General features: G+C 41.1%; 1 protein-coding gene across 2 annotated transcripts in view; it reads left to right on the top strand.

Moving 5' to 3' along the window:
- Positions 1-23,883, top strand: part of AFF3 (AF4/FMR2 family member 3) — a 318,584-nt gene that overhangs the window by 134,809 nt on the left and 159,892 nt on the right. For both annotated transcript variants that reach the window (XM_048325652.1, XM_048325642.1), the window contains exon 4: positions 12,315-12,359. In XM_048325652.1, coding sequence (XP_048181609.1) covers positions 12,315-12,359 — 45 coding nt within the window. The remainder of the gene's footprint in view (positions 1-12,314; positions 12,360-23,883) is intronic.

The raw sequence follows: 23,883 nt of genomic DNA, 5'->3' as shown, positions 1-23,883 counted from the left end.
TGGCAGTATGGGCACACAAATAAAAATCAGGGCCCAAGTGTAGTTTTGCCTTTCCCTCCTCTCCAAGAAGAACCAGGACCTGAAATTCCAAACCTTTCATCAAATAGTTAATTCTCAGGAGAATGGGCATCATCATTCCCTTAATAAACAAACAAATAAATAAAAGATACAAGGATCTGATCTGTTTAATACGCACTCTGAAAAAAACAGTGTGCAGACTAAACATAGTAATCTGATGATTACAAATTATTCAGTCCTATAAACAAAGCATGACAATTAATGACAATGTGGTATCATATATCATAAATGCAGAACATCCTCTCTCATCCATAACAAATAATTTGGAGTATTTCAAACCCATAACAAATATATTTCATGTAGTTCACTGTAAAACAATGTGTGTTTCTCTGTTTCTAATGCTACATACAAAAGCCAGCCAAGAGCTTTTTGTGTTTTTTTCATTATATTCATTTATGCTGCCAATTCTACTTACTATTCTAGTATTTTGATTTGAAAAATCAAAATTTAATGTATTTCAAGCAACACTTAATGCGTGTCTTCAAATTATAGGAGATGGTTTATAAAGTAAATTATGAGACCATAATATAATTCCCGAGTTTCAGATAGATTTTTATCTTGCTAGTTAAAGTATTGACATTCTATTGGTAGCTTTTTATGTGAGGCAAATCAGCTGCCATTGTTACCAATGCTAAGAATCTCCCTGAGTAACCCATGATAGGTTTATTACATAGGAAGCTTTGATCCTCGGGACTCAACTAAGATATTCAAAGTTCTTATAAAGGTGTCTTAGAGACTGTGATACAAATTCAGATGTCTGCTGTCAAACGACTCCTATTCAGCAAACCCCTATGAGCCACCTTTGAAAGTGAAACAGCAAGATGACACCATTCATAGCTTGGCTTTTGGAGAGGTCTTTGTGCTCCCCTGCCTTTCAGTACCTGACAACTCATTCCAGGCCCTATCAAAGTTGCATAACAGAATTTGTAAAAAACTACACAGAAGGGTTTAATGTGTTGAGAACAAATAACTTCTTTGTTGATATCCACTGCCAGATCAAAGAGACTGAGGGTAATAGGCCCAGGACTGCATTACTTTCAGGTACACTGGGGAACAAAAGAATAAAATAAAACAGCAAAAGGCAGCAGAGAACAATAAAAAAGGGAAAATACTAACAAGTTTAAAGGACTAAACACCCTGAAACATGAATAAAAGCTAAAGAAATAAATTCATCAAGATCACATAACGAAAAGGAAGCATGTGGCTTCTCAGCTCAAAGGCTTTCCAACTGCACTCCTGTTTTCTGTATGTGTTGTTGTAATTCAGGGTGTCACAAGACCTGCCATTTTCAACAGGGACAGAGAGCTGGCTCTGCTGCTCAAAAATGCAGATTTGTTATACTTGACCTAGATGGAAATGTCTGTAAGCAGTATTAGGGATTTTCTCTCCATTTAGCTTCCATTTAAAATGAAATGGGTCTACATTGAACATTTCTTTCTCCAGAGACAAAATAACCTGGTTTTAAGTGGAGGATTGTTTAAAAAAAAGTGAAAATCCAAGAGGCTTTTTGAAGCTTTCCAGTGAAAGTTTTGGAAATCAAACCAAACCAAACCTAAGGGCAACATAACCTTTTTGTGAAAACTCGCAAACCCCTTTAAGACATGGTGGTCCATTATCTGTGTGGGAGAGCTCAGTGCCAGCAGGTGGGAAATGTGTGCTTACTGGAAGGACAAGCGTACTCTTCCAAAGACAGAAAATCTGGGAAAGCTGAGGCCAGTTTTTCTTTCTACTTTCTTTCTGTATTTCACTGTTACTTGTACCAGTGACAGCAAAAAGAAAATCAGAAAGCGTTGTGACGTTCACTTGCCATATCCCCTTTAAAAGCGGTTAACTTGAGAGTATATGAAAAGAAAAGTGAAAGCCAAAAGAAAAAGAACTAGGATCATTTAAAGTCAACCTTCTGTCCTCCAAGACCAAAGGATCAGTGTGGCTTCAAACAAAATAATGTTAACAAGTATCATACAACTACTTGGGATCTACCTGCGGCTCTTCCCCAAACCTGGGACATCATTTGTTCTCCTGCTCCTGGTCTTCGTGATTGCCCAAAAAGTAGGGTGCTGTCATGGAGCCCACAAGAAAGCCAGGACAAGTACTGGGAAGCTAACACTCCTTGGGATGGATGGTTTTACAGGTGCAGAGATATCTTCACTGTGGAAGTAAGGGATCATAGCATAGTGCCTGGCTCCTGCCTAGCTTCCAACAACGAGCACTGATATAGGCCTGCAGTGAATCAGTGGTAAAAAATTTTTTTCAGTGGGATTTGGGAAAGAGAAGGCAGGAAAAATAAGGAAGCTATTTCTCTATTCTACAACTTTTTGCTGAACTTATTGATTCCCATATTAAGGCTTCTGTTGATAAGATTTGACACTTGTTTGGTTAGTCTGTGCTTTTCCAGGAAACTTCTGCAGAGTTTTTTTGGGTGGCATGTACATACATACATTGCATGTGTATGTATACCTGGGTATATATATTTATACCTTGATGTATATACACATGGTGTCATGTACATTCTTAACTGGAAGGAACTTACATGTGTGAGATCTAAGACATCCAGCTCTGACATTTTAGTTGAAATTTTATGTGTCCTATTAACTGCAATGCCTTTAAAAAGTACAGGTTTCAGTAGTTTTGCAGTGAATGTGTTCCCATCAGTCTGTCAGTGACCAAAGCATAGCTGGATTTTTCTTTTGACTTTCAGGAATGCTGAAAGCACAATAAAACTCTGCTGAGGTTTTCACTGCAGCTTAGAATTGTGCTATTTATCAGCTTCCATGTGGATTTTAGCAGAATCCACCTGAGCTGACCAGAGGCATCAACTGAGTGATTTAAAGATGCAGATGCATACAATTGTTTTTCTTCATTGATAAAGCTTTGGGTTTTCAATAGCAAATTATAACCCTCTTGAGCAAATAGGTGTCCAGGTCATAGTTGCCTGACCAGAATATATTTTTGCATTCTTAGCAATGAGATTGAGCTATTGTTTTCAGAACCATGTAAGGCTCTCTTCCTTACACAAAATAGACACTTTTTTCCAAACTTTCAATTCTAATCCATGTATTCTGTGAAGCAATTGTATTCCATGCAAATCAGGGAAAGCAGTGCAATGTAAGTGTTCTAAATCACAATCCAGAAAGGAAAGGAAATATGCATCACCTATGCCCAGACAAGGTAGAAAAATGGTCTAGCTCTGGATTTGCAAATAGGTTTTTTGACTCTGCTGGCTTTATCACCAGATGCTCACTGGTCAGACCTGCTCAGTCAAGGGTTCTTGATGCTTGTTGCCCTCACAATAGCAGTTATAGTGAAAGGTTGAGATTTATTTTCCTTGGGAGGAGACACTGTCAAAGCCAAAACTGTCAGATGCTGGTGACATCCTTAGACTAGCAAAAGTTATTAGCAGAAAGCCTCTGGTCTCCAGATCATGGGGTTTTTTACCTGTTGGATTTAGATCGGGTCTCAGTCTCTAAAACTGAGAAGGCTGCTTTCAGCATTAGGGGTTAATGAGAGGTTGCTTCTCCTCAGGAAAGTTTTTTCATCTCTGTGTTTTATGGGAAATAATCCAGTGTTACCTTCTGGAGATACAGGCTGTTGCTCAGTGTTTTGGGCTTTTGGCTGCTGCTTGAAGATCTTCTAATCCTCTTTTAGCCCTCTGTGAAAGCCTTTGGTCTTAATCTTTGAAGGAGGTATTGGGTAGAGCAACATCCTTGTCACCCATCATGACAGAAGACACCCTTGTGTCCTTTGTCCTGTCCTCAGCTTTGTTAACAGGATGGTCATCCAGATTTTTGGTAGCATTTCAGTGTTAGTATCTTTCCTTTAGACTTTGTAGAGGTGTTTGGATGATGATTTTTATTAACACTGAATTCCTTGTGCAAGGTTCCATTTTTTATTGCCTCCACCACTGCCCAAAGAGCAGATTTTTTTCCCCATGCAATGTTTCTAAATGGATGTAAATAGGCTTTAAGGAATGCCTGGTAGGTGTTACTCTTTCCATCAGCACTCATGTTCAGGGGCTTTCTTCTATCAGGGGCCTTCTGTGGGAAAGACTTCTCCAGAGCTGTGTACTGTAAAACCTCCTATCTGCAAGAGGTTTAACCCTTTCTGTGCAACAGTTTGTAATCACATAACCTTTAGCTCAGTGGGAATGAATACCAATTATCATTTATAAACAGTTCCTCTCATTATGCGCCTATTTATGGCATCTTTATAGCTTGCTAATTACAAGCACACAAACCAGAAATGTTTGGAGTTAAATAATGTAAACAGGGATGTAATTGATTTTCATGTTGAATAGTTTTTATTGATTTATCGTTAATTAACACTTTTAAAGGATCTCTTGGCAAAGTAATCAATTTAATTTATTGAGTGTTATACTACTGATGTTAAATTCATGTTAAAATTCACAAAAATATCAACAGTTCTGTAATACCTGTTTTTCCAACTGTTGCTGTTACCTGTTACACAGATGTTATATATTCTCCCCAAACAAACACAGACAATATATTAAATGCAATCGATCAGGCTCAGTCCAGGTCTCAGCCAACAAATGTCCACATCACTAAAGGCATCACATTCCATTTGACACTAATTGGCCATCTGTGCAGCAAGGAGGACAGGCATCCAATGGGGAGAAAAGGTGATCTCTGTCGATCTCAGGGCAGGGTCCTTGGGTGGGCTGTTGAAGGACTGCACAGGCTGAGGGAAGAAGCCCGTGACTCGACTAAAAAGCCTTTCATGCTGCAAAACCAAAAGACTCTGGTGTCCCTCATGGAAACTTCCTGACAAATACACCACTGTGTCAAGCAGCAGTCACTTGATACGTTTTGGGCATGGATAGAGTGCTCCAGAAAATGTAGTAGGCTGAAGACTTTTCCAGAGGTCCTCCATGGCTTTTTCCAGTTTTTCGGTGGGAAGCAGGGATGGTGGAGTCCGGTCAGAGGGGGGTTGACAGCATTTTCATAAACGTTAGTTACCTTCCTCTCCTGCAGACTTTTCTGAAAGCACAGGTGACTCACTCAGCACCTCCCCAGGATCAAGCATCTAGCAAGGAGTAAAACTGAAAGCTGCAATCTTCATTATCACCAGCGCATCATATATTTCAAATGGGTAGTAAGAGAGCGTAATCACATCAGGCCCTGTTTTTTCATTAGTGAAGAAAAACATTAATATGCTGTGACATGGTATTGATTTGAATCAATCAATCTTTCCCAATAACAATAAAACCTTTATATTTTATTAATAGAACAATGCAGTTCATCTCCATTACAGCTTCACTTTATTGTTCTGGGTCACGGTGTAATTCTGGCATGTTTGGAGTTTTATTTTTATTAATATAATGTAAAAGCCTGTAAAATCACTCCACTGATCTGCCAGTAGGTTTCATTTGAGGCTCCCAAGCATCTTTTACTAGATGAAATGTTACCGGTGCAGCTCCAGTCATTGACTGTTCGATGACCCTTACAGATGGAGAGAGTGGGGAGGGTTAAGAAGGGTTCTTCGCCTTTAATTGTTTTGATTTTTTTTTGTGGTGTGGACACTGAGACTTGGACTCAGACCATCTTGTCAGTTTGATGACCTCTCAACACATGGCCAGACCCAGCCCTTCCAAATCCCCTCCAAACTGGGCTGTAGGAGTCTAAGCCATGGTGAATCTCCCAGCAGCCATCCAGATGGCAGCCCTTCAGCATCATTTCACTTTCTGACCCTGGCTTTTCAACACTTACTTCAGGCCAGGCAGTACATGGACAGGAGGTGTCTCAAGCTCTGGGACAGGCCATGGACACATATCGGAGGAGTTACAGTCTAACATCATTTCCTTGCTCTTTTCAAAACAATACACTGTGGTGAAAGGCTTTACTTACACATCCACAGTACATCCATCTTCACCTAAACACCAACCTGAACCTCAGGTCTGCATATAAGGCCAGCACAGCCTAAGGCTTGTGATACTCTGGATTATGGCTCTATGAACTTCTCTCTAGTCTTTCTTCTGGAGGCTCTTGCTCTGCAAAAGCTGCTGTTCTGCCTCAGCTGTGGGGGAGCTGCTGAGCACACTGCTGTGAGAGAGTGTCATTCATGAAGAGCAAAATGTTCTCTTGCTTCTCTTTCCTAGTGTGCATGGCAAGTCTTTTGGATCATTTGTTATTTCTCTCTATGTACAGATATTTTGGATTCATCTTACTTGATTAGCCGGAACATATTCCTGTTCCTGGTACAAGACTAGGGTGTGTCCATGATATTCCAGTTGCAGTGAGGCTCCCAATTAGTACAGATAGATACTTTCATTAAAGCAAAGCTGGATGACTTTCATCATTTGCCCTTCTTTTTTCCTTGAAATAAAATCTTCTTTAAATCTACTCCTCTTCCCTTTTGAACCAAGAAGAGTGTTGCAAGATCCCTTGGTAGGAAAAATAATCCCCTTAAAAAATATGATGGCTCCATTTCAAAAGAGATGAGTTTATTAAAGGTAACAATTTATTAACAGTGACTGGGAAACAGATGGATTTAATGACTTTAATTAGTGCAACACTTTCTGACACAGACCTTGAGGAGAATTTAGCTCTTCTTTCCCATCTCCCTCCTGCACTTCTCTGTGTCTAAAGAAGTGTCAGCAATTCCTCACAGCAAAAGTGAAACAGCTCCTACTACAGCAATGCAAAGCACAGGAGAAAACTACGGTATCAACATGCCATGGCCACAGGCACTCCAATTAGTGGTAAGGCATAGCATGAGTGCAAAGTAAAGCTTTCCAATATCAGGAACAGAAAATCAAGCTTCCTGAGCCCTCTCTTTTTGTCTCTTTCCTTGGTGTAACCCTATGCAGCTCAGCCCTGCTTGCCTGCATCCTCAGAGCGAGATTAGGAGTCTTCTTCACGGAAGGCACAGGCTTTACTAATGCCATCCAGTGAAATGAGGGTCACCACAGTGTGTCATGGCTCCCTGAAGTCTGTCCCTCTAAAGGTAGGTGGAAACACTGCTGGTAGGTGTCACATCACCCATCAAGATTGAAATGCCATTGTTCTCAAAGAGGGAGAAGAAAAAAAGATAAATACAATTTTTAATTCTGTTCTGGTTTTTCCTACTTAATCCTTTTTCTATGGGATGTTCCAGGTTATCACAACTGAAAATGTCTGCATCCATGTTGATTTTGATCAAACCCATTTTCATTCTTGCTTGAAGAAAATGTTTCCTTAAAGTAAAAATTCTCAAATTTGGAGAGAAACATTTGATATTTTGCTCTAATGACTTCTTGATTTAGGCCATATCTGATTCTATGACTACAGATTATATTTCTTAAAATTTGTCTTTGAAGTATTTTGACCTAATCAAATTTTGATTTTTCAACTGAATTGAAGAATGCTTCCTAAAGTTTAATTTTTAAAGTAGTGATGTGACACAGTTGCATTTTGAAAGGGAGCATAGCCAAAGGGATAAAATCAACAAGTAGCTAGCCTGCCCCCAGGTCCCCATTCAGAAGGAAAACATTACAAGAAGTGGGTATTTCCTGAGGGGCAAAAAGGTACATTTTTAACTAGGCTGAGGTCTAATCTTTTAACCAGCCCACCTTTCCTGAAGTTCAAAGTCCTTCCTTTTCTCTCCATAGCAGTGTGGGTTCAGCACAACCACTCCATAAAGATCATTTTGGAGGATGTAGCTCATGTAAGGAAGTGAGTAACAAGTTAAGCCCTGAATGTATAAAAGCCCTTCCTGGGCATCTGCAAGTAACACCTCCCAAAAATTCCTTTCAACAGCCTAGCCATATTTCTGCAGAACCCCTAGAAATCACATCTCCGATCTCAGGCACGAAACCCTGTTAAATTCCAGCAAATACCACAACTTGAATGTGTTAAGATCTCTTTAGAGAAATGATCAAAGGGAAACTTTGTTGAGAGTAATGGTTCTCCTGAACCCAACAGGCAGAAGCCACACTTATGGATAAGTAAAAAGATAAGGAGTTTACTTCTTCATACTGGATATTCCTTTCTAGCAAATGGATTGCATAGAAAATGTTGTGTATATGCACGTGTGTGTGTGTGTGTGTGTTGCCTGGCAAAGAAACATTTCTAATATTCTTTCAGATCAAGGTCCATCAGTGTGAGATTTCCCCCCCCCCCCTTTTTTCCTATTTTGATTCATCATGGATTTAGGTTATTGCCTGCCAACATTCAGTGCCTGAAGCGTCCCTTTAGGCCCCAGGGGAAATCCTGCAGCCCCACAGTGAGCAGTGCTGTGCCGTGCCTGTGCAGCGTGGGGAGGACATGGGGTGGCCACTGTCATGCCTCTGGTTGGAGGTGACACAACCAGCCTGGCTCCCACTGAGGGGACGAGTATGTACCTCAGGTTTCTGAAGATCATACTTATGCTTAATTGATACTGGAGGCAAAAATCCAACAACTTCTGGACACTTTTTACAAACACCTAGCACAGTCCAAACAATGACAGCACCAAAAGCTTGCATCTTAAAAATCTCTTGGGCTAAAATGGAAATAGATACTTGTAGAAGATTTTTCTTTCTTTCCTCGACATAAAGATTTGAAAGGAGGGAAAAGTATCACAAGATAGGCAATTCCTTTCAGAGAGGTTTCTTTATATATCTCCATGTGAAAGCTCTTGGTAAGGGAAGAAGAAAAAAAAGTAATGCTCTGAAATAAAATTTGCACAGAGGTAGCTTTTTTTGAAATGACATGCCGTTTCCCAAGAATTCGATGTAGCCTTTATTCAGCCTTGTTTCTTACAGTTCTCTGTGCTTTGCATGGTAATTAGCTGCTCGTGTTATCAGCAGCACGACGCTCCCGGCTATTTCTTCAGCAGCCACTGCTGTTATCCTCGGCGGCAGCTCCTCGCATCCTCCTGCCAGCCTGCACGGCAGCCGCCCGTGTGTGCAGATGTTTGGCGTTCTGCAGGCTGTGCTGACTGAGTGACGAAGGTAATGGGCACAGCATCGCAGGGGGAAGAGGCTGAGCCAACTCCCCTGACAGCTCCCCAAGACTTGCCAGTATTTCGCTGATGGTCCACTGGAGGTTCAGTGAGGCAAGTTTGTTATGACAGATCGCAAAACAGAACGGGAGACAAACGACACGGGTTCATCAGTGTCAGAACAAACACAGGGGAGCAGCTCCTCAGCTTAGCTTGCAACAGCAGCCTCAAAACCTTTATTTGGTTTAAATTTCTTTTAAAAAAACCCAATTAAAACGTTCATTGCACAAGTGTCCTGTGGCTGGTGAGAGGGTGGAGGGACTGCTTTGCAGAGCCTGCCAGCACTGCCGACATCAGCCTTACGCAGGGGCTGCGTCACACAGCCCGCACCAACGCAAGGGTGCTCGGATGGGGAAGTCCACCGAAGCAAATAGCGTGTCAAGGGCTCTGTGCTGCTTGTTCCCTGCGGCTAATGCAGTCCCGTCTGTTAATTCCGATTTCAAGAAACATTGACCAGCTTTTGCTTATTTATATATTTTTTTAATTAAACTGCGGCTATGGAGTTAAATTCGGATTGCCAGATTCCATGGCAGCGCATCTTCTTCTGTAATGTCAGTAGAGATGTAGTGGATGTTCTAGAAAGTTTGATATCAACAGTAATGTTAAGGTCTTTGCAAGTATTCAAAGCAAAAATAAATTAAGAAATTTATATCTGACACTCAGAAGATGAAAAACAAAGAGGAAAATATAGAAAGAGAGGGGGGTTTCCCCAAATATTATATCAGTTTTGCATAGATTGTCTTTGGTTTTGTGTTTCTAGCTTATTTTTCACCCTTTGAAAGGCTGTGTGATGATATTGAGAGAGAGATGTGAAAAGTTTTTTAATTCCTGCCCAGAGAGATGATGGGCTAAAGAAAAGCTAAGGTTTTATTTCTGGGGTAATAGAAAGCAAAATTTCTTGCTGACGAGTAGTTGCAGACTTATTTCACTACACTTCCAGGAGAGTTGTTTAATTTTGTAGCAGACGCTTGTTCCCAAATTCGCGTTTAGTATTTTTATCCTTACAGAGAAAGAGAGATCTTCATTTTATCCTACGTTCAGTGTATTCTATACAGCATAAGATCATATGGTCATCTTATCCCTTCTTCTGTAAGATGGCAGTAGACTAGAACAGAGAACTTAAGGGTGGCAGTAAATTTGTTGCTCTGTAAACAAGGGACTCGTGATGAGGGCTTTAAACTCTCCACTGTTGTTAGTGGGATAACAAGTGAATAGACTGGGGCTTGGGGAAGGAAAGGGGAAAAGTAGATGGAAACCCACAGAGAAGAGAGAAATAGCATTATCTAATATGAATTTTTAAATTATTAAATATCCAGAGATTGTTGTTTTTCTCTGTCTTGTTAGGTTCACTGGCAACATGAACACTTGTCCTCCTGCTCCTGTGACAGGAATGTCACATGTGGTGCTGTGCAGCTCCTCAGGGGCAGGACTGAGGTCAGAACAAGACTATCTGCTCAGGGCTGCAGCTTCTCTTCAGCATCCATATATCAGATATGAGTAATTCTCCAAAGTCTGACTTCACCACATTTTTAGTACCTTTGCCTTTGAAATCAGCATAGTAATGAACTACTGTAGTAGTGAACTGTAGTGAACTGTAAAGCTGATGGACTGTGTTTCATGAAGAGTTAATGTGATTCATTTGTTTAACAATCAAGGGCCATATTCAGCAAAGATTTAGCAGGAGCGCAGACAATAAAGCACTTATGACTTTCTATGAATTGGCATGAAATAACAGCCACAAAAAATTAGAAAACATAAATAGTTCTTTTGCATATGCATGGCTGTTGTTCTCCTGACCTTGGTTACAGCTAGTGGGCTTTAAGCAGCTGAAGACCCAGACCTCCTGAGTCCCTCAGCTCACACTGGGAAGTGGTGGTAAGAGTGTCCAGGACTCACACAAACTGGTCAGTGCAATCATTTGGCTTTAGTAGGCACAGAGGAATCCATTTTTGAAAATGCCTCCTGGTTTTCTGGGTGTACAAATACAGATGTGGTAGAGAAGTCTGATTTCCAGATGAGAAGAGCTCAGCAGTTTGGAAAAACAAATTGCTTTGATGTATCTCCGGGTGCACACCTGAAAATTCAGAACATGCAGGTGGTTTTTGAAAATGAGAGGAGAAGACCAAGCTCACCTCTCTGCTAGTTCTTTGGGTACAGTAATTACCAGATGGATTTTTTCTATCGCCCTTTCCCACATGGGAAGACCTCAAGCCCCAGTCCCCTGCTTCCTGAGTTAGTTCTGTCCTGCAAAAAGAAGAACACCTTTCTTTGGGGGATTGTCAGGGAGTATGGTGTGGTGAAGGAAATCCCCAGACAGCTTGCTGGATGCAGCAGCCACCTGTTATCTTGTGGAGAGTTGTAGGAGATGGGCACCCCCTCAGCATCAGTAACTCCATCCAAGAGTGCCCTGTCTTCCCAGTTGTGCTGGGCAGCACGAGCAAACTGTGGGCAGCGGGCAGGCTGGAGGGAGTGGGGGTATGTGTCTCACGCTGCCTCATCCTTGCTGGCAGAAGTTTGGGTCCTGATGAACACCCAGGCTGAGCATGGAGGTGAGGCGCTGTCTGGATGGTTCCGGCAGGGCAATAGCTGCCCTGCCAAATCTCTGACTTCCCCTCTCCAGAGTGGCTCTGGAGTGAGTCATACTGCTTGGGAGAGTCTAATTCTTCTGCACCCTCGGTCCCACAGTATTGGGTGGGCTTAGAGTCAGCATTTCAGGAAATACAGCTTCTCAGGACTGCTGTGCCCATGCTCAGTGTTGCTGCCTGTATTGCAATCTCTGCAGCTCTCTGCTCAGCAGCACAGGGGCCTCTACCCTATACAACATCAGGCTTTGCACAGACAGTGTCACTGCAGAGCTTTGCTGCACAAAGGATGTGGAGAGATGTTATTTATTTAATATAAATAAATGCACACTGGATCCATGTACATGCAATAACTGCTTTGCTTCTGCTTACTCATATGCAGTAGAGCCAAAACTGCAGAAACCACACCCAAAAGTGGTGTGAACAAAGTCTTATGAATTTATACAAATATGTTGCAGTCATATGTAAACACTGTAAATATTGCATCTTCCTGTGGTGATGATGGGGAATAATTTGAGAATTTTAAGCAGTGCAACTTTTCAGATGCTGGAAAGACTTGGCCTCATTTTGAAACTGTAATAGAGTTCAGAATATATTACATGTGACAACCATGTCCTCAGACCTATTTGTTATTTCTTTTTAAAACATAAACAAACTGTCTTCTCACTTTGTTTACAGGACAGTGGAACAGGAGATAACAGCTGCATTGAAGAAATATTGCGGGTAGGAATCCTGAAAAATCTTTTTTTTCCAGTCCCATTTTGTTTGCTCTGAAAAGATATATGAGACATATGAGAATAATGAGAATATTGCAATTACTGCTCTTAAATTTTCCTCTTTTAGATTGTCATCTTTCTAAGGAAAAAGTAGGCAAAATTATTTCCTCATGAAAAATAATTGAAAAATCTGTGAGAACAACCTTTCAAAGCCTGTGGATTTCACTGCTACTTTATGCCAGTACAGCTGACCTTCATGCATGAAGAAGCAGATAATGGGATAAATTATAAACTGAAATGTACAATGATGTTTCAGGTTTACAAACCATGCAAAGTGCATGTTTCCATTAATCATGACTGTCAAAAATCTTAATTTTGAAGGGAGGTCTACAAAGGTCATTTTCCACCTGGATTTAATTATGTAATGTCATTGTTTTCATTATGTCCATTATATAATGACAATGTGCAAAATCTGTAGTTATTTCCATATTTCATTATTATTTCTTTTATCGTAGTAATTTCTAGTTTATTTTCATGGAGCAAATTAATACACATCCAGACAGATCTTGGCTTGAATCAACTTGGATATTGATTATTTTCTGTGGCAGAAAAATTTATAAACAGTGAAAATTTTCTGTAATATTTTAACTCGTGGTTATTTTGGTTCTTTTTCAAAAATGATAATTCAGTAATTCACAATGCTTAAAAATCTGATGTAATAGTGATTGAAACACAAAGCAAGGTAGATGGAATGATAAAACCTCCCTATTACTGTATGTGCTTCTACCTCTTGGATATCCCACCACCCAAATATTTCTGATGATTTATAAACCACAGGGCTATAAATATTTGGTTTGGAGATCAGCAGTGCATTAAGTCTGTTGTTTCTAAAGGCATTTCTCCATTCTCCCTCAATATGTTAAATGCAGCTTTTAATTCTTAAACTGGACAAAGAGTTTATCGAAGGGTGATGATGATGTATTGCTTATGACTTCACTGGCAGAGTTTTTACTTAGCTAACATTTACAAAGTAGGCTTTGTTAGGACTTAGGTGCATATTCAACAAGCCTTAGCCACAGTCCCTGCTGTTTCTTACAAATTAGTAGCAGATATCATGAATTCATGATGTGATGTGAGGCTCAGACTCCCCTTTTTATGCAAGGCTTTTAAAATGAACAGTCAGAGAAGCTGGTCTTCCTCCTTTAGGTTCTGTAGTTGGGCTCATGCAATTAAGCAAAAATGTAGAAGAGGCACAATTCCTTCCTCACAGAGGAAGATAGGTATGTAAGAGACTCCATCTGAGAAGAAAAATGCAAAATGCACTGTATGACTAGAGATAGTAAGGTGCATCTCCAAAACAATGCACACAGCTGCTGCTCTTTCTTTTTCTTCCTTTGCAATGTTCCTAAAGAAATTCTTTTGTCAAGCTTCATGATGGGTAACCTCACCAGTCTGCCCATCTTCCATATGTGCAAAGCTGGGCATCACTTTCTATTCTGAACTGCCCTTGTGTCTCTGTGTCTAAGACTACATGTAAATCTTCCACGCTGTTACTCTATAGTATTTCTGACTGAAGCTCTTTATTCTCAAGGGTGTAAGTCTTCGGTCCAAAATTCTCATTTCACACTTTGATTGCTGCTGCATCCTTTCCTAGTTTTTGACACATGCAATGTTACCAACCTCCACTCATGCTTCTGCGCAGATCATTTTCCTAGCTTGACATCTTGCCCGGAGACATTTGTCTTTACATATCACCACTGTCATCTCCTTCTCTATCACATCAAATACAGCTATTTGTCTCTGATTTTAAGGCCTCCAGTCCATGCTAACATATTAAATCCCACTTTAGCTTACCCGGTGATGTCAAAATGTTGCTAAGTTTAACACCAATTAATTTCTCCCATGCTTCCCCTCAGATCTGGGAAGAGCCTTGAAAACTTTCCCAATCAGCTCAATAGCTACCCCAATCCTCTCTAAAGGGGCTCCTTTTTTCCCAAGGATGGTGGAAAACCAGTGAGGTCAGGGTTCTACCACTGTTTCTCATGCTTGAACATTTTTGTCCCAGTTGTTTCTTGTAATACTCTGTCAGGTCAAATATATCCTTCTGCTCTCTTTTGTACTGAAAAGTGGATTTTCTATGTCAAGGAACTGCTGTGTATTACAAAAGCAGTGCTTAGGTACTCTCGTAATACAAATCCAGCTCTGCGGTGGCTGTTGTCACTGATAATTACTGAAAACAGCAACAGTAATAATGTACCTTTGCTGCTTACTTTGTAATTTACTGGCATCTAGACATTTCCATCTCTCTTCATGCCCTCTTTTTGTCCTGAGCAGATCCATGAAGTTGTAACACAGATTTTCTACTTTTCTGAAACAGACTGTTTATAAGGAATGCCATTTCCATGTTTTTGTTGGAGGTGCTATTCACGTAATAAAGCCAAAGTTTTGCTTCTTTTCAGACAGAATATAGGAAGTTTCTATACAGGTGCCCAAAGGCAGACAGTGAAAAGCCACAGCAGCTACAATACTTGTGTTCCCCTCAGAAAAGATGGCTGGCATGCTGGAATGTGTTTGTTATGGGAAGGGCCACTCCTACTGTATGGAGCATCAGCAGAAGGAGGAAGATGCTTAGAATTCATCCTTTTAAGGAACATTTCACGCTATTTTAGCTGTCTCTTGCACAACACAAAGCAGAAAACATCCTCTTTCTAGGTGTTGTGTTCCCTGCACAAGTCAGGCTGTGGCTTTTCCATGAAACAGGTACTTCCATGGCGTGTCCGTGTTTCCTCAGTCAAGACCGAGGGCAGTAGTAAATGTGCCCCAGGTCTGCTCCATCTGCTTCCCTGTGTTCCCTTCACCCAGCAGGTGAGAAGAGACAGGTTTGTGCACAGATCTTGTCACCCTCTGGTTCCAGAATGTGGCCATGGCCAGAGCTAACAACTGCACCTGGGCTGCAAAATCAATTTAGGCATGGCTTTAAAATCACCAAATCTGATTTTGCACTAACTGTGACAGGAATTTATAGGTTTTTTGCTGTCTGCTGTAACACAGGTTGCCACAGCTTAAGTCTAGCCTTTTTTGATGTTGTTTTACCAAATGTATCAAAGCTCTATAGACTTTGTAAACTGACAGATCCTTCTGCACAAAACTGCAGCTTCCAGAGAACGCCCCCAAGTACTGAGACACAGAACCTCTTCCAGTCCTGAAGGAGGTTGATTAACAAGACAGTAACCCTGTCGAGATTGGAGCTGTTGTAAGGTCTCCTGTAGAGTTTATAATCACTGCAGGAATCCTGAACCTCATCTAACCCCATGCACTAATTTATAGCAACTTCTTTAAAGTACACTGACTTCTCTGTCCAGCTGCAGGCACACACTTTGAGGATAGAGAAATTTCTAAGAGAGCCTTCGATGTAAATAACTCCAGTAAGACCAAGTTACAGATGTAATGTCAAAACATGAGAGAAAAGGCTCATTACTTGCTAGTAGATTTAAAAGGCAATTCCTTGTAAGCTTCACATTGTTCTTGGAGGACATGATAGAAAACTTTGAAGTGGAAAATAAAAGTTAAGACTACACAAACACCCTTTGTTCCACTGTGCATGGAGCAGTTGCTATGTGAGTTCCTGAGACATTGCCAAAGCCAACCTATTCACTTCCTTGCTAAAACACAGGCTTGCTAAGCAAGATTGCTTCAGTTCTGGGGTCCCCAGCACAGGAAGGATACCAACCTGTTGGAGTAAGTCCAGAGGAGACCACCAATTTGGTTAGAGGGATGGAGAGCCTCTCCTGTGAGTAAAGGCTGAGACAACTGGGATTGTTCAGCCTGGAAAAGAGAAGGCTTAGGGCTGACCTAATTATAGCCATCCAGTACCTGAAGGAAGCCTACCAGAAAGAGGGAGAAAGACTTTTCACGAGAGCATGTAGTGACAGGACAAGGGGAAATGGATTCAAACTAAAAGAGAGTAGGTTTAGATCAGATATTAGGAAGAAATTCTTTACTGTAAGAGTGGTGAGGCACTGGAACAGGTTGCCCAGAAGCTGTGGATGCCCCATCCCTTGAGGTGTTTAAGGCCAGGTTGGATGGGGCCCTGAGCTACCTGGTCTAGTGGAAGGTGTCCCTGCCCTTGGCAGAAGGGTTGGAACTAGAAGATCTGGAAGGCCCCTTCTGACCCAAACCATTCTATGATGATTCTATGATTCCATGATAGTAATTTTGGCTGATTTCTATTTGACTTCATTAGTGTGTGGAACTGTGTAATTTGTTATGACTGGTAACGTTTAAAGAAAACATTTATTTTACTGTAGTACTTTCAAAGAATGGGAGGAACAAGAGTCCTGCCTTTCCACTGTTAGCTAAATGTTGCAACCAATACAGGATGCACTCTGAGAATATTTGCTATGGATTTAAGAAATAAGGGAGCATGTTGAGTGCAGGCAGTTCTTGATTTTTAAGGTAAGTGGAGATTGATCTGGCTTTTCTTACAGTCTTAGCTGTAATTTCCTAGAGCTGTGGTAGCTTTGTTGGAAGGAAACCCACAGGCAAGCTGAGCTTTTGATTATTGAAGAGGTTCCTTGTGAATTCCCTGGATTTTTTTGTGTTGACATGAGCGGTGTCATTGAACTGGGTAGAGACGGCATAGTTTGAGTGTTTGGCCTGCAAACAGTGTTTGGCTGCAGAATACAAAGACAGCGGGAAGCTGGTGGAGCAACAGGAATGCAAAGAAAGGGTTGGAGAAAAACCGAGCACAGCCAGTAAACACAGAAAAACCACTTCCTTTGAAATGGCATGGAGCAGTGGGGAGACAGGCTGGGGTCTGCAGTGGAGGACAGGTAAGTTCTTTCAGGGAAGATAGAAAAAGCCATTGGGAGGCAGTGAAAGGACACGGACTCCAGCTGGGAAGATCCGCCCCAGTGAAGGACTACTCTCCTTGGTGCCATGAACCTCCTGTCCAGGGATAAGCACCCACAGATGCCCTTGAAACAGGTTGTGACTCCTCATGGCCACAGGACATCCACTTATGAAAATGACATTTTAAGTGTGATGGCTTTGATAAGTGATTTACTTGACTCTCTCTACTCTGTGAATCTAATCAGAGTGTGTAAAGCACTGCAGTTCTTACCTGAGCAACATTAAAAAAAAAAAACCCAGAATCTAATTCTGTATTTTTTCCCTTTCCCACTTGGGATCCCTTGACTCATTAGCAGTCTTGCTAATTCTTTAGCAGAAAGCATTAAGGATCAACCCATCAAATATTCAGAGCCTTTTTTCAAACCTGAACAGCCATATGTGCCATGAGATCAGCTGCACTCTATCAGCTGATTGAATTAAAACAAGAGCAGAGGTAAATTAGAAACTGTCTGCACAAGACAAATCCTGTGAAAACATGAAATTCTACCAAACACACTGTCACTGTGAATAAGCATCACAGTCAGCAGAGCACGTGTCAATACTTAGAGGGGAGAAAAATCAGTTTCTTAGAGGTAGGTTGTTAGTTCAACAACTGTGAACCGCTGCCTTGTAAATATTAATGACTGTAAGATCCCACTGGCTGCAGTTAAGCTCCTGGTGGAGTCGGACATGTGAAGAATTACAGAACACAAGTATGGTAATCAGCAGTTTATTTCTAAACACTCCTGTTGCTTTCCAAAGCAGAGGGAAAACCCTACAGGTGGAATGAGACCCACTTTGCTGCACAGCACTCGTGCACAGCTGCCTCTGCACTAGCAGAGCGTTTCTTTGCAGTCTCACTGCTGGGAAGAAATTGCTGGGCAACCTTAAGAGGGAGGTGAGAAGGCCAGCCTCAGGCCAGCACCTTTGTGGAGAAATTCAGGTTAGCAATTGTGACTGAATCTGGTGGGAAACTCCTGGAAAAGTTTCCAGAGGAATACACCAACTTCAGGCAAAAAAGAGATGGTGAAGGAGAGAGAAGGTATGGAGACTCATAAGCAGCCCCAGTTTGCAGACACGTGACCAGTCTCATTGAATACAGAAGTACTCCAAAGTGTCAGAATCATGTTAAAAAATGTATCAGATGCATAAAATACCACTTTTTTCATTGAAATCTTTCAGAAGAACTTCCACAGCATGGCTTTGCTTTTAGTATCCTAAATTTCAGAACAATTAAAGCATTATTTTGGCTGATGTATACTATTCATTGCATTTCTTCAGTATTATTCTTTTTGTCTTTCTTACTCAAATAAATGAAAAATCATACATACCCAAGAATGTTTGGGAAATCTACCATTTCACTCAAGTCACTAAATCCCAGAAACATTAAGACACATTTTGAGCCATTTAATCCAACCTGCAGTACTCACCTATAAACACTGCCCTTCTTACCACACACACACCCAGATCATTTGTACAGTGCCTTTTCTGAGCAGTCACTGTACCCTTGTCAGCTTTCCTCCAGCCAGCCTGGGTACTGCTAGTGGTGTGGATAGCAACACTGTAGAGCTTCAACAAGCTCTGCCTGGAGCTTCTCCAGCTTCTCAGTGAGAATTAGCAGCCCATACGGTACCTTGTGCTAAAGATACTTTGGCTTTGTCCACATAAGCTGCAGTGATTACAGAGAGCCATGCCTATGTACACCACCATCCCCTTGACTCCTCATGACAACTTTCAGGACATCCCCCCTGTATGTGGTGCCTTGGACTATCTCTGTGTATCTGCTGCAGGCAGGCTCTCTCCATTACCTCTTTCTCCATCCAAAAGGCTTGAGGGAGATTGCTTGCTTCTGACACGTTTTGTCCCTTTTTGTGCTTTCTCAGATCATCAGAGTCCCTCTCCAGGTCATCTATTACTTATTGTTAGCTCATCTGAACAGAACCTGCTCCTGGTTTGGGCACCATGCATGGCGCATCCTTTTTATTGCCCACATTGTGGTTTCCAGCTGTCAATAAACCTTCACAGCCAACATGTTAAACCTAGACATGTAAATATTGCTTCCCTGGCCCTTAATGGATACAGTCTGAGGTACAGAACACCATGTAAAATGGCACTAAAATGCTACACTAACAGTGGTAATGTCAACCAACCATAAATTAGTTGTACATCAGCTGTCCCCCTGAATTGTCACTCTTGGATTTTTGCTGCTTCCACAGTTTATGTTGAAAATACTGTCTCAAAGGAATCTGAGGTTTGAAGTATGCTGTATATTTAAAACTTGAACATAGTAAATCTTTATGTCAGTTAATAAATACCACCTTAAAAAGGCAAAAATGTTTTAGTGGAAATAGGATATCAAGCTAGAAACTTGTATGTAGGACTAAGAACTAACACCACTCAAAGGTTACCTGTTTTTCAAACTTCCAGGTGCCAGTGCAGGATGTGGAGGCACACTCTGTGCCATTAGACACCTGTGTGCTGGGACACTGGCATTTTCAAATACAGCAAAATCTGGTCTCTTTTGAATTGAATAGGGTGTTGCAGACAAAAGAGACCCATATTCTTTTTAGAACTCAAGTAGCTGGTGTGCAAAAGCTTTGTGTTAGGGAAAGTCAGGTCAGTATAAAAATGAAACACTACAGTGCTAATTTGGTGGAATTAATTTTAAAAATTGCTGTTTTGTAGCGAGTGTATATACCCTGTTATTTGAAAAAGCAAGAGAGAATCCAGAATGAATTATCCAGCCTCTCTGCTACACAAAAATAATACAGTAAAATACTTACTATTTTTTCCCTCTGTTTAGAGTGTTTCACAAAGCTGGAAAAAAAGAACAATCACCATCTTGTTCCAATACAGAGAAATGATTCCTTGTTAGTAAGGGCAAAGGGCCAGGTAGATCCTCATTTTTTATAGCCCTGCCACAGCTCCTCTGAGGCCAGCAAAATGAATACCAAAATAATACCAGAAAGGATCAGTATTATCAGTCCTAAAAAAAGAAGAATAAAATTTGGGCAATAGCAGGTATCTGCACTGCTGGGAGCCTGGGGCTTGAGCCTTCAGCTGCCGTCTTTAGAAAAAACCTACTGTCTACCCCCTTGGTAAAACTGGCCCAAAACAAATTGAAACCACAAGGAGATGTGACTTGACATGACAGAGCCCTTCAGTAAACCCTACAGTGACAATGGTTTCCTCCTTGATGAAACAGGCATTAAGAAACCAAACTCACCAGAGAATGCAACTAGATTCTGTTATATTGTCTATTTTCCATCCAAAGTAGCATTCCCATTTCCTTTGCCATGTTTCCAGGGACGGCTATAGAGAATGGAGGGAGAGGCAGAGGACTCGCCATACTCCATGTGTTCTGGGCTGCAGACTGCAGTTGTGGCTGCAGAGCCAGGCAGTCGTTGCCCCACAGTCCCTGACACCTACAGACACAGCCCTGGTTTGCCCTGTGAGCCTGCAGGGTGACAGACCTACTGCCATCCCCACCTTACGTTGTCTCTGAAAACCTGCATTAGTTTGAGATGTGGGTTTCAGTGGCTGACACTGCACATGTACTTGGCCATGCACCTTTTCCTGTCTCCTACACTAATATTTTCAGTAGACATTCTCTTATACCTAGGAAATTCCTCTGTGGTGCCTGATTTTCCACAACTGGAGATGATCAGCAGGAACTCTCCCACCACTGTCACATTTTGGTCTGACCCAGGACACATGAGCTCTCTGTTTATGTCTGAGAGAGGCAGCTTTCCTCATTTGGGAGCTGAGACAAATATTCTTTTGTTAATCTTATTTAATCATATTTAGGAGCAACACATGACTTAGCAGTTAGCTTCACTTGGCAGAAAGACTTTAAGGAAATTGTGGGAGAAAAGAGGAGTCTAATAAAAGGAAATTAAATCACTTTCAAGAATATTCTATTGTAATGTCGGTACTAATAAGTAAAGTGGACTAATAAGTGTTCTCTTAGCCTGAGGCCAATCAGCATTGCATGGCTCATGCCCAAAAAGCTAAGCTCTTTTACAGACATACAGAAGAGTGGCTTCACCCATTCTGCCTGTTGGGAGAGACCCCAGGCATGCAGGGACTTTCTCTGCAAGCGCTGGCCCCAGTCAAAACCGTGCTGGTGTCAGTGATTTAATGATATGCACAGCTGTGGGCCAGCACTCAGGTGTGATCCCCTCAGTGCATTAGGAGGGAAGCAGTCTAATTTTCTGTGCAGTGCACTGGGCTTCTTCCTGCCCTGTGCAAAAACTCAAAGCCTTTGGAGAATACAGTACTAGCCACACTGCAAAAAAATGTGGTTGAAAATCTCCAACATTTTAAATCCTATATATTTTGGCATGTTTTTGCCATTGTAGTTCTCTGCCCTTGGGACATACTGGGTTGGGTATTTTCTTCGAAAATGTGAGAGGTAAAATTTGGTTTTGAAGGAAATACAAGAACATACACAGCCACTTGTCTGCAGTGCTGTTAATAGCATACTTTGAGAGAGACTGACTGAATACCGATCAAGTTTTCACCAACCAAAATGCCAGAGTATCTGTCCTTTATGATTAGTGCTAAATGCCATTTACTGTGTATGGTGCATTGTGTCATTCTTGGAGTTATTTAGGATTTTGTAACTTAGGAAGTAACATGCTATCAGGTGTGCTTCAAAAGTGAGGTACTTGAAAATGATGCAGTTATTAATGTACAAATTATTAATGTTGTCTGAAATGATGGGCCTCTGAGTGAGTTGTCCAAGCAGTTGTGCTGTACAGATTATAATGAAAATGATGATAAACCATCACATTTCTGACAGTTTCTGAAAATCAAATTTTTGCCAACAGAATTAATTAAATTTAAAATAGCTATTTTTTGCAATAATATTTACTATACTTAAAGTCACCCAGACATAAAAGGGCTTACGTACAAGCTTCTGTTAAAAACCATGCCATTTTATATAGAAATTGCAAGCCTGTCACTTTACCCTTGGAGGGCAAAAAAGTTATTCAGAGTAATGACAATAGCTTGGTAGGAGAGAAAGTAGGCTTCATGCAGTAAAAAAGTTTCTCTCCAGCTGTGTGGGTTTTCCACAGGATTTTTTTTCAATAATATTATCAAGTTATTTGTTATTTACTCGTGAATGCTGAATAAATACTAAGCAAATCCAAGACATTATTAATTTTTCTCATATTGCACGTATGCATATGTAATGGTTCATTATAGCCATGCATTTTCAGAGTATTCCAGTGTAAATGAAAAGAGCCCAATTTAAAAAATCGTAGACCCTGATCCAACCTGTGTTGACTTCAGATCCTGATGTTGAATTGAGCACCAGAAGAGAAAATCATGCGTATTAAATTGAGTAAACATTTTCTTCATTTATCTGGGTGGCTTTTTTCTGTCAGTGAAAACTATTTTTTGCTAAAAATGCCAACCTTCAAAAACTTAATGACTATTAATGAAAAGCTGGAATAATTTAGCATGGACAAAAAGAGGGTAATTTTCCTCAGACATTTTGTTAATACGAACGGAATCCTAAAAGGCTTGTTCTCCTTGTGGTTTGTGAGAATAATTCTCATTACAGGCGATAGGTACCAGGTATATATGCATCAATAGCAGAACAGACTGCTAAATATAGTTGCTGCTGCGGCAGCTGGTTCTCTCTCGTGTTCCTCAGATGGGGAAGCTCGAAGCTGCCGCAGCCTCGCACTATAAGAAGGACGATGCCTGAAGAACATTTTTTCCTGGGAGCAGAGACATGAGCTCGGTTTTTAACTTCAGCCACTTCAGATTTTTTCCAAGCACATGGACAATGTTCATCCTGCTTTCTGTGGGCCTACCACACAGGGACAACCAGCATACAGGTTTCCCTTAGCCTAAGCAGGCTACCCAAATTTGCTGTGTGCATAATTTTTCCCAGGCTCTGTGACCACTGCAGGTTCTGGAGGCTTTCCAAAAAAATAGGTGGTTGGGGCTTTACCCTGTTAGATTGAAAAGCAATGTGTATCTCTAGATAAAGCAATAAAAGATCTGCACAGTTTTCCTTGTCTAAATTTCCCCATCATTTTTTGCTGTCACTCCTCATCTCCCTTGCATCCAAAGATGACATTTCCACCCTGTCTTCCAGGCTCAGCCTGGGTTTCCCTCTCTCTCCCCTCCCAGGCAGCAGCATCTTTCATCCTCCCTGGTGTCTCTCTGCTCAGAGAGCTGCCTCCAGGCTCTCTTCTCCTAAACAAGCTGCCTTTGTCTCTGGGCCCTTGGAGTCTCACAGGAGTCACTTAGACTCTGTGATTTTTTTTAAGACCCAGTATTAGTATCTGATATCTTTTTTCACTTGCCTGGGATTTTCCACTATCCACATATAGACCCCTCTGGAGAGGCAGGGAAGAAACATGGCCCTTAACCTTTTATTTTCCTTGGGTAAGATCTGTTCAGGTGCTGATAATCTTTAGCTATCAACCTTCTCATGCACAGACATTAACTTCTTTTCCTTGTCTTCTTAGCATACGGAGTATAAAGCATTACATAGTAAAAAACAGCCATAAGGAATTCATAAATTATACATAGGCAGATTCCCCAAATCATCAAACATTCCCTTCTGTTAAAGATGTTCCCTATCAGTTATTTTTTCTGTAGTGTATGTACTTTTCCAT

This window comes from Corvus hawaiiensis, chromosome 2 (assembly GCF_020740725.1).
Source record: "Corvus hawaiiensis isolate bCorHaw1 chromosome 2, bCorHaw1.pri.cur, whole genome shotgun sequence".
Taxonomy (NCBI): domain Eukaryota; kingdom Metazoa; phylum Chordata; class Aves; order Passeriformes; family Corvidae; genus Corvus; species Corvus hawaiiensis.
Note: the sequence above shows the minus strand (reverse complement) of the source record. Positions and strands in the feature narration are given on the sequence as shown.